At 39.0% G+C, this 14167-nt stretch overlaps 1 protein-coding gene across 4 annotated transcripts in view; it reads right to left on the bottom strand.

Annotated features, from left to right (window-relative positions):
• The window catches only part of LOC148034502 (uncharacterized), a 135243-nt gene extending 123642 nt beyond the window's left edge, over positions 1–11601 (bottom strand). For 2 of the 4 annotated variants that reach the window (XM_087679449.1, XM_087679448.1), the window contains exons 1-3: positions 10273–11601; positions 9994–10110; positions 9742–9880 (exon numbers count right to left, since the gene is read on the bottom strand). In XM_087679449.1, the coding sequence (XP_087535575.1) occupies positions 9742–9880; positions 9994–10110; positions 10273–11016 (1000 nt within the window). In that variant the 5' untranslated portion in view covers positions 11017–11601. The remainder of the gene's footprint in view (positions 1–9741; positions 9881–9993; positions 10111–10272) is intronic. The other 2 variants (XM_087679446.1, XM_087679447.1) reach the window with 2 other exon arrangements.
• Positions 11602–14167: the final 2566 nt, after the last annotated feature.

Here is a 14167-nt window from a genome sequence, read left to right as displayed (position 1 = left end):
TTTTTATGACTAAGGTTTTATGATATAGCAAGCCATGACTATACATTTTAAGAAAGTAGGAAGAAAGAGATGGAAACATCATAATATAAACCAAAATTCAATAAGAATGAGTGAATAAGAAGAGTTGAAGCAAGAAGAGTCTTTATATATGCTGCAAATTGTAGTTTCCTAGAGTTTCACAAACATGAAAATAGAAGCATGCCTCAAAGTTGCAAAACAAAGTATCTCCGGGGGCTGAAATGATGAAACAAGGAAATATATTTTATGTTTATTTTTAGATACATTTATTAGAAATATACGAAGGAATAATACCATTTATAACTTGGACCTTTATATCAAAATACTTGAATTTCTCAACATAGAGTATACATGTAACATTAAAAGAGATTTGTGGAGTATACATGATTCTACCAAAGTCTATAAAAGCACAATCCATGAGTTGCAAAAAATTTTGAGATAAAGATTTAGAACTCAATATTAAGGATTGCAATATACCATCAATGATTATGTCAACAATGAACAATCATTGACATATTATCATTCATGTCATGTGGACTCAAAAAGAAGATAACATATTAAATAGTGACGTGAAAAATAAATACACACAACATCATCCAAATGCTAATGATCTAGTGACATGATTAACAGTAAGTCTACAAGGTATAGTGTAGAATGTACTACCAAAATTATTATGATCTTTATTCTTAGATCTATCTACTATCAATCATGATATATGTACTATCATCTATGATCTAAAGAGTTACTAAATATCATCCAAACTTGAGGGGATACAACTCAAAATCTCAAGAAAAATAGCTACAAATAGCATGGACAAGAAAGAAGAAGGATTAAGCAATTGAAGGATGCACGATTTAGGGTTTAGGGATGTAAATAGCAATAAATTTACAAGGGGAAAGGCGAATCGCAATAGCCCCTAAGGAGAGCGAGAAATAGGAAAATGGAGTGGAGAGTAAAGGAAAACATGTGCAAATTGCATACAAGGAGGCAAAATGACCAAAATGACTCAAAACCAGGGTTTTCCCCTACCTATTCCAAAACGCATTTCAAACAAAAAACTTTTTGGACCATTTTCGTATCCATTTTGGGTAGCGTAAAACACAATTTTGAGAAACTATGCTACAAATGTATGAGATTCAAAAGAGTCGGGTTCTCCAAGAGACGAGACTATTGCATGTGATTAGCTTCCAATAGAGGCCACTCAATAACTTGATATAGCAATGCAATCCTCAAATAGTAGCAACTTTCTTTAAATTGTAATGAAGAAACATGGAAATGAAATAAGGGCCACCTTTATACAAATGAAAGGTAACTGATTGTGAGTTTTGATCATTCATGCTATCTACATGATAAGAGACACGAATGTTAGCATTATACAATGTCAATGTTTATTTCTAGAAGTGATAGAAGCCAAGAGAGTGATTTGGAAGTTACAGAAGTAGGGTTTCAACTTGCACCTTATTATAAAAAAATTGAGATCTCAAACCATTTGAGGCGTGCCTTCTATATTTATAAAATCACCAATGATCATTGATCAAATAGCCCTCTAAGATACTTTGGATGGCAATTTTGATTTGATAAGATGTTTCCACAAGTAAAATACCATGACTACCAAAGAGCATTTATCAATGTTGTTACAATTACCTTGTTTTTGGCTAATGACATGGTTTGTAACTCCCACTTTCTTCTAGATGGTCTTTTTGTACACAAGATTATGCCAATGCCTTTGAATATAGAAGATGGATTATATTGGGCATTCTTGTATTTCATCATCTTGATTCTTTTCAAATGCATAATGCAAGTTTGTTGTGCTTGAACTATTTTTATCTACTTTTGTCTTGACCGTAACTCTAATAAGATCATGACCACCACATGAAATGTCGTTTCTTCTCCAAAGCTTGTATACCCTTAGTTTAGAAACACGGTGTTTCTCTTAACTCCCACTCACTTTCTCTCGTCGTTTTTTGCTATAGGCAAGAAGAGTCGACATCCCGTCATCTTTTGTAATGGCGTGATAGGTTTTTGCATAAAGATTTCATCGCAAAAGCTTCTTTGATTCTTACAAAGATATAGTACCAAGATTCAAGTAGGCATCTTGCCATCTTGTGGAGCCAGGAGTCAACCTTCCTTTTTACGAACGCTTTTATTGTTTTAAGACCTGTATGCACAACTATACGCCGCTCTATGTGTATATACAAGGCTATATGCGGTCCTATGCAAGCACCGTATATGTGCTTGGAAACATTCTCCATGGGCGATCATCCGATGCAAGCACCGTAAATGTGCTTGGAAACATTCTCCATGGGCCTGATCTACTGTCGTATAAACAACGTTAACAAATATGCTGGGAACCATTCACATGCAAAGCGCATGACTACTTTTGATAGCTTGCTAAGCCTTTTCCGTTAATCTTTCGACGTGTCGAAGTCGTCCAGCAGCACATATCTTATTCAAACAAATACAACCTCACACATTCTTAGAGCAAAATTGCTATTCTATACTATCAAATCATGCACACGCAAAACTGCCTCGTGCTTTGCAATGCGGCATGCTTCTCTTAAGCCTACGGCATTCGCAAGGGCTCATCAATAAAGCACATACGCAGTCGGAGTTCTCCAAGAAGATGATGTGGAGCTAGACAGAACTCGAGGGATGGCGTGTTTTGAGAAACCATGGCTGGAGCAGGATAGGCCGCATTTTCTCAAAAGCGGAAATTATCTAATCTCTTAGCTGACAGTCAACACCGCGGGAATACTCTGTACAACGTGTGTTCAACAGCCTGTCAAAAGCCCGGTATTGGCTATAGCGCCAGCTAAAGGAACCCAACCAGGTGACGCAGGTTTGATCGACTTATGTTGGTGCATGGCACGCAACGTGGTTGCCAGCAGCACGTACCCGTGGGTTAGTTGAAGACGAGAAAAGAAAGGTGGTATATATTGTTAGCCAAGTCCCGTGCTTGAGCCTTGTATATGTGGGTAAGAGTGGAAAGAGAGAAAAAAGAGATCGTTCCATGTGGCAAGGCACAACTTTGTGTATCAACGGTGTCAACATCACCTCCATGACCCTTTCCCTCATAGAAACTTAGGAGGGCAAATGCACAAGGACATGGATGAAGACAATGACCAAGAAAAGGAATGAAGAACCGGTATAGAGGTGGAATGCCATGTAAACAGTGCAACTCCCATTTGTTAACTTCATACTACTAACATACTATGAGAGATAGCCCATAAATAGCTATACTATACTTTGGAAGCATCAAATTCATTGAAGTATACTAAAAGGTATACCTACGAACTAAATGACTAGGACAAAGGTGGGATGCCATGCAAAAGGTGCAACTCCCACTTCTAACTTCATATTACTAATAGACTATGAGAGAGTCCATAAACTATAAAATTTCACTTTGGAAGCATCAATTTCATGAAAGTATAACATTGAAGCATAACAAATGATACAACTAGAAAATGATAAACAAGTGCACTCACAAAACAAAATACCACCTCAAGACTCCATTGAAAATAGACTCGATGGAACAAGGTGAGAATGAATGAAGATGGGCTTAAATCTCCAACATGTAGACCTCAACCTAGACTATAAAACATCAAATAAGACAAAAGTCATAGTCATTGGCATAGGGACATCAAGTTACATCTAGCTAGCAAGTATCAAGCAAAGTTTACAATGCATAGATCTTGATCTACAATGTGCTAAGTCCAAAGTTAGTATCAATTTCCATCTTGTAACACTAACCCTACTCTTACTCAATTTCCACTTCATAAAACAGTCGGTATGGACCATATTAGCTTAAGGTGCATGTGAGTTGAGCTAAAAAGCTCCTACAAACAAGATTGTTCGATCTTGGTTTCAACGTCCCTTCTAGGCTAATCTAGCATCATGTCGATGGATAAACTATTGATGTTGATGGCATTATAAAATCATTCTTTTCACATGGTGTATACAATACACCTCCTAAATCAAGCACCCTTTGAACTCATTAGATATTAGTGATATTGACAAATTTCTACTATCAACCCCAAGAGTAAAAGCCTTAGAAAGTAAAAATCTCAACATGAGTATGTCCTTCCACTTCTTTGAGATGATATTATGGATCAGTAAGACCAAGTGTCCATGCTCATGTGAAAAGAAAATCTCCTACTTTGTTATCCAACTTCTTGATAATAGGGAAATGATGATAGATGAAATCCTCCCCAACTTCACAATGTCTTGTGTTGACTTCATCCTATTAGCAGATTAGTCAGTGTATGAGTGACTCTTTGCATATGTATTAGTGAGCGGGGCACATTAGATTATTTTATGCATTTTTCAAGTGCCTAGTTTTTAGGATTCTAGTATCATTGCATGGTCAATCACCATTTTATGGTTATTTTGTTGCTCGTCAACCTGATGCAGCCCACACATCCAATGACTCATGATTGTAAGAAATTGTCTTGTACTTGCCATATGGATTCCATTTCTTGAACATCTCTTTGAGTTCTCCTTTTGTAATATCCTTTCATTTTCTCTTTTCTTGTGTTGTGCGGTCTATTATAGCAATGTTCTCTGCTTCCATTTCTGCACCCACTTCTAACATGGCATCAAACCTCCATGTTAGATCTTGGAGTGTTGTTTTCTCTTATTGCAAGTCTGCCAACTTCTTCCACTACTACTCTTGATCCTCTCTAATTGCTACAAATAGTTTCCATCCTAGGAAATTTCATTTTCCAAGCATATCTTTAAGTTCTTTTGCAATGTTCTCCTATTTTCCTTTTTTCTTTTGTGTTGTACACTCTAAATTAATAGTCTTCTATGCTACCATCACTGCACCTACTTCTAACACATTCCACAATGGTGCCATGTGCTTAATTGATTTCATACATCCATGGTGCCATGTACCTAATTATTTTCTACGAACAAGCCAAGTGAGGAGTCGAAGAATCCAAAGTTAATTGAAAAATAGATAAAAGATACTAATGGGTCAAGATAATAGTTGGAGATGCAAAAGCCGAGAATAGAGAAAAACCTCACAAAGTGGGAAGGTCATGCCAATTTACACAAAGCTAGTTATGGGACATCTTAATATGAATTTCAATATGGGATTGTTGACAATGCCTTATCTAAGGAAGGATATCCTTATCCATCCAAGTACGCCCATAAGATTGTTTCCACGTCTTTGTCTCAAGGGCCTATTTCTCCCATTAATATTTGCTTTGATGAATGCTTCTTTAACCCCATCTCCTTCTATGCAAACACCATATGGCATGTCCTTTTGTAGCACTCAACATTATCACAAAAGACAATAGAAAAAATTCACTCTTTTTTCTCTTCAAGTTCTATTTCTTTTAGGAAAAGGATGCACACATGTCACAATAAGTCCCACAAAGATGAGAGAATCGTAATCCGTACTCAATTGAAGAAAGGTTATTGTTGATTTTCATCTAACAATATTTTTAGGCATTGCAAGGGTTGGCATTTGATATAGGAATGAATATTTTCGTTCACTTTCTTTGAAAGCTATAACATGCAATCAACTTTGATTTTCTTCTAATTACTTTGAAATATGCATTCTTATTTCTTGGTCGATATCACTTATTAAGATCTAGAAAGTCATGTGCATCATTGCTATTCAAATCATAGGCATAGGTCCACTTTTCTTTAAGATGTAGCTAGTGTCAATTGGTAGCTTCTCTCAAGAATTTCTCAAGTGAAACCTCTCTCTCTCTCTCTCTCTCTCTCTCTCTCAAATTTGAGCAATTTTTGATTGGGGGATTGCAAAAAATACTCGTATTGAGAGATATGGTACTTACTATTTCTTTCGTTTTACTTGATCATGTAGAGTGTCCTCTTTGGTAACTATTGGGATCAACCACGTGATCAAGCGATTTGCAACTTCCCTACATTGTAAAATCATGCCAGCAAATGCACCTCATGTCTTGACCCTCGCACAATAATCAAACATGGGCACTCTTAACATATCTACCTCACTTCTTTTCTCAAATATCTTTTTTCAAACGAGTTTTGCAACATCTCCATCTCAATAATTTCTAATGATAGAATTAATTAGCAAGGTGACCAAAATCTCTACCTCAACCTTTACATTCATATACATTTATGAGATCAATCTACAAATCTTTGATCATCTTAAGCTATATTATGAGTACGAATGACCTTCATAAACGTGGTTACTCACTTCATATCCTAATCCTAGTATATATTGTCTTCTCTTCACACTAGAAATCTGTTACTTACATTGTCATCGTCCTTACTCTATCCCTTTACAATGAAATGTTGTGTTGATTTGCCCTTGGCACCAACTTGTTCAATAATTGATTTTCCTATCAATACTCGCAATTCCAAGCAATAGAGTCAAGAGAATGGATTGTTTGATCGTTGTAGAATAATCCCAAATCTAAGTGCTACTTTTACTAGATATATTAGAAAGAAAGAGCTCTCTCTCCTTAGCGAAAAGTAACATAAAAAAGGAAGCAATTTTTTAAACAAGGATGGTTTGCTAAAGAGAAGCAAGGTAGACCACTGCAGCTCAATGGAAGTAAAATGAGATATTGACCAAAGAGTTGAATTAGAGGATAATGACAATAAAGTCTTCTAGATCCCCACTGTATAAACACAACAAATTCTGAGATGAAATCAAGGACATTTCCTCACAACTAGTCATCTACAAACTCTTTTTCATCTCAAGCCTTGTTAGATCAACTATAGAAGATCGTCTCATATCTCAAGCTAAATAAACTTGCTTTGTATCCTTTCTATAAGCTATCTCGGCCTCTATTCATTACAACAAAAATGAAATCTCTCAAGTTCTGAGAATGGGCTCTCTAGCTACAGAACAATCATGGTCCTACTCAAAGGTGAACAATGCATTACCACATCGTCCTCGATTACGGACTTCCATTAGATGTAGTTCATCATCTTATTGAATTCTATAATATCAAATAACATATTGAATTTCTAAAAATAGAAATTCAAAAATAATTTAATTACATCATTGGTGTCTAGCAAGTAAAGGATTACAAGCTCATGATAATTTGAAGTCAACTCCCAATGCTTCAATTATAGTTTGAAACACTCTTGCTCTCATTTCTTTGCAACTAATATTTAATGACACAAAATTCTAAAGAGTGTCCCACTTTAAAAAAAGCCATTATTAATCTCCACAAACCTAGAATCAATGATGTAGAAGGCATGATACATGTTGTATTATGCACTTTATTATTTGAACTTCTCAACAATAGTGCAATAAGGTTCGTATACTCAACATTGAATGGAATCTAACATTCTTAAGGCATGTACTATTTAATGTACAATTGACTTAAATGGCTTCTTAACTATTATTAGACGAGTTCTTTGAGAACAATTCTAATAATTCCATCAATATCAACACTTATGGAGTCAAAAGTGTTGAAGCTATGATGTTTGGAATAAAATGCAATGACATATGAAGCAACATTTTTTATGTACACACATACATAGAGTAGCATATATCATAGGTGCGATTGTCTTGTTTTGGGCTTGCTACCGTGTCAAAAATACTCCATATTTTCATTTCCATAAGTCACAATCAATCCTCTTTAGGATGAGATATGAGAACACATTTCTACAAGCAATCACATGATGATGAGTGTTGACTAAACATCCTACAAATGAGCCTCATATTTAAGGTTGTGGGCTTTGAGGCATGAATATCCATTGACATAATTATAAAGGGTGACTTGAAGACTTACTACATTCACTGTTATCTTGGATGGTGATTGTTCTTTCTCAATTCCTTACAAATAGGTAAGCATAGTGTTTCTTTAACCATCAATGCTACTTTCTCCTAGTTAACAACATGAATATACTGAGGCAACAAGGTTTCCCTTAGTTTGGCGTAGATCTAAATCCAAGACTATTACAATACTCCCATACAAGGTGGTACATCAAAACTACTTGGCACACACCTAAGGCACACGTGTTGAAGTAGTTCTAGTGCAAATTTCTAAGTTATCTATACCACACAATGGCAATGAGAATGGTAATCACCAATAGAATTTTCTTGAGATCATCATGAATGGGCATTGCACACTTAAATGATATCACAATCAATTATCATGTAAAATGATAAGTTCTATCGCCTTTTGCCTCTCGTCAATAAGTTCTTAACAAAGAAAACATATATCAATCGATTGCTTTTCATATAGGTTAGGGTTTTAGAATCCATATGGCATTCTTGAGCAAATAACTTGGAACTTCATAATATACATTTCAAAATATAACCTAAGAATTTTGGAAAGACTAAGAAGACAACCATCTCAATTAAACTAAAAGCTAAATCCCAAAATGGGATAAGTGAAAAGAATGTTGAATAACTCTCATCTTATTAGTAATCTTCCAAAGCTAAAATACGCGAATGGCTTACATAGTTTAATAATAGAAAGGTTCACTAGGCATGCAAACTATGAATAAGAAATGCACTAATCCAACCTTTGGAGAATGACAACGTGTAAACATAGGATCTCGTGGAACATGGAGTTCTCTCTCTCTAGATAGGAAACTCTAGAAAACCATAACAAAGAGGCAAGAGATGGCATATTGAATACATACAACATGAAAGAGAATCCCTTTAAAATTTGAACTGAAGATGTTGTGTGACACTCTACCTAGCCAAGGTATTGTCTTAAGCTACATCTAATGTTGCTACAATTAGAGACATTCTATTTCGAGATACACCTAGTGTTGTAAAAATATAAAGACATCACGTTAATCGTTCACAAAGAGTTCATACAAACATGGAATAATTCAAATGGTTGAAGAACTCTCATCCCATATGTTAACTTCCAAAGCTTAAATACCCAAAATGTTTACATGCTTTATGCATAGAGAGACTATCTAGGCTTGCAAATAAGAAACAAGATATGGAGCCATCCAATCTTTACAAAATGAGAATATGTGCACATAGGATCTCATGGAACAAGTTTTGCTTGTAGATGGGAAACTCTAGAATAAGAAATTATAGCAAATTTGCGTAAGGTAAAAATATTGAATGCATGCAATATGGTCTACAACATGTCTTTCAAGCTCTCCTCATCTACGTCTATGTTTATAATTCAAGGGGTGGCTTTTCGTATCCTTACATCTACTGCTCTTGTTGTGCTAGAAGCAAAAGAACTATATCATGTAATAACTATATCATGATGGAAGTATAGGAGAGTCCTATATGATATGATTGATCTTAATAATTATAGGGGTTGGTTTCATTCAGCATCTTGAGGACATATAGATGCATGGAAGGTTAAGCATCACGGAAGCAAAGAAAGCTAAACGACCTCTAAACCTTCCGTTCCACAAACACTCATAACAGAGACAATATCTACAATATTAACTTTTTAAGACTCAGTTCTAGCAACCTTGCTAATTTTTATATGTTAATACAATCCATTGGGAGTCATGTAAAAACATGGTTTTTAGATATGTAGGACAGTATACCATGTGTCCGTGTTAGTTTCGAGACTTCGAGACAGTCTGGTAGGGGTTAACCTAATGTGATATTCTACTTGTCGCAGAAAATATTTTCTAAATTTTAAAGAGTTACGAATCTCCCGTCATTTATTCCATTGACAGCAGTCCGTTCAACAAACTAGGTGGAAAACTACACTTGATTAAAAAAACGCACACACACACACACATACACAAAACAAAAACTGTGTGCGTGTGTAAGAGAGAGCGTACCTGATTGGTTTGAAAGTCTCACTGTCCCTTTGCTGAGAGCGTTCAAGCGTAGCTCGATTTTTCGGAAGAAGGAAATGGCTTCTTTGTATGGCCTGGTAAGCTCGTCGTGATACTTCTGCAGCATGTCACAATAGGCGTCCTAGAAGAAAAAGCTCATGTAAAACACGCATGTTGATGTACGTAAAACACGCATGATGATGCGCACCTGCACACTCAGATACAAAAGTAATGAATGGGAACATGTAGCTCTACCATGAATTGGTCTAGTTCCGGGTCACCTCCAATCGCACTGGTCGATGGGATTTGGCTGGTTTGAAATTTTCTCCCGATCTCATCCATCCTCGTCACAACTTCCGGCGGAGCTCCAATCTTCGTTTGCGAGCGCAGGCATCAGAAGTTGATTACGCAAATGTTAATAATAATACTGCTGGTTGTTAGCCGCTGGTAAGCTAAGTGGAGTGTAAACAAAGCGCGCAGAATTGAGGCCGTCATCTCTCTCTCTCTCTGAGGAAAAAGTAGGAAAAATCTCACCTTCTGACAGTTGGTGTAGGCGAGCACAAGACGTGGGTAGCTAGGGTGAGCGATGATCTTTGCCTTATCGGGATCATTCTCGTAGATTTTATGAGCGTTATCGAAGTCGACTGTCGTCGAGGCAATGCTCCCGGGCTCGTGTTGGGTGCTGGACCCACCAGGACTCACAAGCTGCGCCGTCGAATGAGATGCAGCACTCCGGGTAGTGGTACTGTTGCTGCGACTGAAATGGCTTCCCATCTTTAGATGCTCCGGCTTGTGTTCATCCATGTCCTGACGCTGATTATGATCGGCCATGCCTACAAGTTGCTGTTGAGAGCCCACTGGATCCATGACTGAGAAGGGTTCCGCTGGCTGCTGCAATTGATTATACGCTTGATAGAGGACGGCCTGCAGGTGCTGACTGTAGGGCTGCTCCGCTGTCGGATGCGGCACACTTGTCATATGATTTATGTAGTACGAGGAGGACAAAGCTCCATGTGTAGCTCCTGCAGACATAAATTGTTGTTGTTGTGGCTGGTGCTGGAGGTGCTGATGATGATGATTATGATGCTGCTGTTGATGATGATTATGTTGCTGCTCACTCTCTGCTTGTTCATGGTCTGTCATAAGGGCCATCATTGAGCCCACAGAACTACTGCCATAATTGACTTCTGTGCAGAGAGAGCCCACCCCATGACCTGCCTGCTGTTGCTGGAGCTGTTGCTGCCGTCTTATGGATCTCAAATGGCTAACATAGTCCATGGTATGTACAGATAGCTGTCATAAGGAGATCATCACCTGCGATCCATTGTCAATCCCTGTCAATTGGGATCTCCTACCCATTAGTCGATATCACTGTACTTCTTTCATAGGACGGGCGGTGACAGGCTCATCATAGGGGAGTTGAGCGATGGGGGCTGAACGCAATCTTACCTTTTTTTTTTGCAGTGTCTATGCGTAGTACTGCTGGCCGCCTCTCTGCTTAGATTTCATGGATGCACCTGTGTTTAGAGAGAGAGAGAGAGTGTGTGTGTGTGTGTGTGTGTGAGAGAGAGAGAGAGAGAGAGAGAGAGAAACCACGTACGAAGGGCAAGGTTGCAGGATTAGAAAGGAGAAAGAGATTTCCCTGGAGCTGACTTGCGCCGCTTCATGGTGCCGCACAAGCTTCCTGCGGCGACATGAAGCTCCTATAGTATGGACCTGGATAGGCCCATTGTTGGCAAAGGGCCAGGCCCAAAGAGGGAGGAGTGGGCAGTTCGCAGAGCCAAAGGGCACGGACGATGCGTACAAGGAACAGTTAATCTGTTTCAGTCGGTGAGTCGCCTTAAACTCAGAGAGAGAGAGAGAGAGAGAGAGAAGTGGGGGGGGGAGGAGGGGGCAGGGTTCTAAGAGAGAGAAAGGAAAGGCAGAGGTAGAGACATGGCTTACTACGTTTGACCGCGTGTTTAAAACGAGGAGAGGGTCCAAAAAAGAGAGACTAGTGTGTGTGCCATCGGACTGAGCTGGCAGGGGAGCTTTGCACTCTGTTCAAAGTTGGGAATAAAGCCGCAGGTAAAAAAATTTCCACAAATTTTTAATGGGGAAGGTGAAAAGAAAAGGTGTGTGAAACGTAAATGATGATAGGTATTCTACGAATTTTTGAAATGGTAGTATATTATTTGTTTCGAGGAGCCCAGCATTGAAGGGGAAATCAGTGGAACGGGAGGACTCAAGAGTCGCATTCCTCTTTTGAGAGGAAGTAAGAGGAGAAGGAACCGACCTCGGGATCGAGGCCAATGTGGTGGGCCCGATCGACCTTTTGCCTCATGGGCGGATGCGTGTGTGAAGGAGACTTTCGGAGGGGGGCTGCCCAGGCACCGAGAGAGGGGGGGGGCTCGGCCCGCCCACCTGGATGTGGGTTTCCGCCACGTCATTCAGCGCCCTCTCTTTCTTTCTCTCTCTGATTCCCCACATGGGCCCGTGCCCTTTCCGGACGGTGCTTGGCCTTAGACCATTGGTGTATGGCGTACGACCCAATCAGGTGGCTCGTACTACCAAGTTGGCGGGCCATGACCTTAAAAGAAAGTAGATTTTTTATAAGGTAAAGTCTAATCGATAGTTATGATAATACGCTAGGCAGTGCTACATGGGGGGCGTGCTCCGACGTAGAGAGGGAGCGAGCAACTAGCCTACCCTACGGCCGGAGTGTTCCCCGTTCCGTGGAACACGCAACACACTCACTCACTCCCCCCCCCCCCCCCGGGTCTCTCTCTCTCTCTCTCGGTTCTCGCCACCTTTTTTTCCCCCTTGTGTTTCTGATTAGATAGGTGGAAGGAGCCGAGGAGGTAATGCCAAAGCATGTCAACAAAGCCATCCATTCAGCTCCAGGCTCTCTTTCCCTTGGCCGGGCCTCGAGACACAACCCTGCCGCGCCTTCCCGAAGAGTCGAACACACCTACCTTTTTACAAAAACCTTTTCTTCCCTGCTTCTCTCTCTCTCTCTCTGTGCTCCCCCTCTCTCTCTCTGTCTCTGCATTTGCGCTGCACGCCGTCCCACCTTTCATCTATTGCTCAACTGTTTCAGAACATGAGCATTACAAACGAAACAGGCCATTCCTCTCTTCGTAAACATATTACACAGAGAGCGACTGGAACAAGAACCGGAAGAAACGAAGAGAGCACACCACTCGAGCGCTCTCTCTCTCTCTCTCTCTCTCTCTCTCTCTCTCGGCCCTAGTGAGTCTGCTCCTCTGTGCTCCGGTCATGCGAGTGAGTGATTACCTTCTTTTCACATTACCATTCCCCCCTCACTTTGATATGATGTTTCTTTGTCTCGTTTGTTGCATTGCCGAGGCAAAAGAAGAAAACCTCACCGCTCTCCCCTTCCAGCTTGTCCTTACCAAGTGCAATCATCACTTGAGAGGAGAGCTGCCCATAACCTACGAACTAGCTGATAGACTTTGTTTTGCAAGAATTTGACCTTACATCCTAATCACATGTCACACTTTAGAGATAAAAAGAAAGGAGACATGCATGGACTATATTAGCTTATCGAGCTAGCAAAACCGTCACTTGATACAAGATTCCAGCCATAGTAAGTCAATGTATCCTATCCCACTAAAGCTTGTCTTCCTAGGGTGCCAAGATGAAATCATATGGTGTTGATTCTAGCTATGAAGTGTATCAACTCTTTGCTCCAAAGCAAACATGTTTATCATGTGGAAATCCTTATACATTATGAGTTGAAAACATTTGTTGATCTCTCAAACACCAAATCTACCTGCAATAAAACTTGTTTCATGAGAGCCTACACATTTCTTTGGGTTAGTACAATTATGAATGCGCAATAATTTTCAAGAGACAAGTAAGAAGAATCAAAGGGATGCCAAGAAACATTCCACTACCTTTTGTAGCTTGGAATTAACACTTTTCAATGACAAAATCAAGGTCTTAAATCAAAGAGCTTGTAGGGCTGACAACTTATATAGAAGACATGCAAAAGCAACAATTTAATAAACCCACCTTTTTAGAACCTTTTCTATGCATCCTTTGGAACGTTAAATTTATATTGCTATACTGTCCCATGAGGCATTAACCAACACATTACCGTCTACGACAAAGCAATTTTCATGTTTAGGCTTTTCAACAACATTGCCTCTTTTGCTTTTTTGTTTGCGTACACGTGCAATACACAATGTTTCAACTACTCAATTCTAAAAAGCTCAACATGTAGTAGTGACACGTACATTGAAAGTTTTTTACATTTAGAATGGAAAGATCATGCTAGATTGTTGTGCATATTATAGTATCAAAATACCTAATGTAGATATGGACTTTGGCATCCTATTTTTCTTTCGATATGATTTTCTTTGATATAGTTTATAGGTTAGTTAATATGCATGCTATAAGATAGTGCTATATCACATGTCACTAC

The sequence above is a fragment of the Lygodium microphyllum genome, chromosome 6 (assembly GCF_053477565.2).
Source record: "Lygodium microphyllum isolate KBCC chromosome 6, Lygodium_microphyllum_v1.1.10, whole genome shotgun sequence".
NCBI lineage: Eukaryota > Viridiplantae > Streptophyta > Polypodiopsida > Schizaeales > Lygodiaceae > Lygodium > Lygodium microphyllum.
Note: the sequence above shows the minus strand (reverse complement) of the source record. Positions and strands in the feature narration are given on the sequence as shown.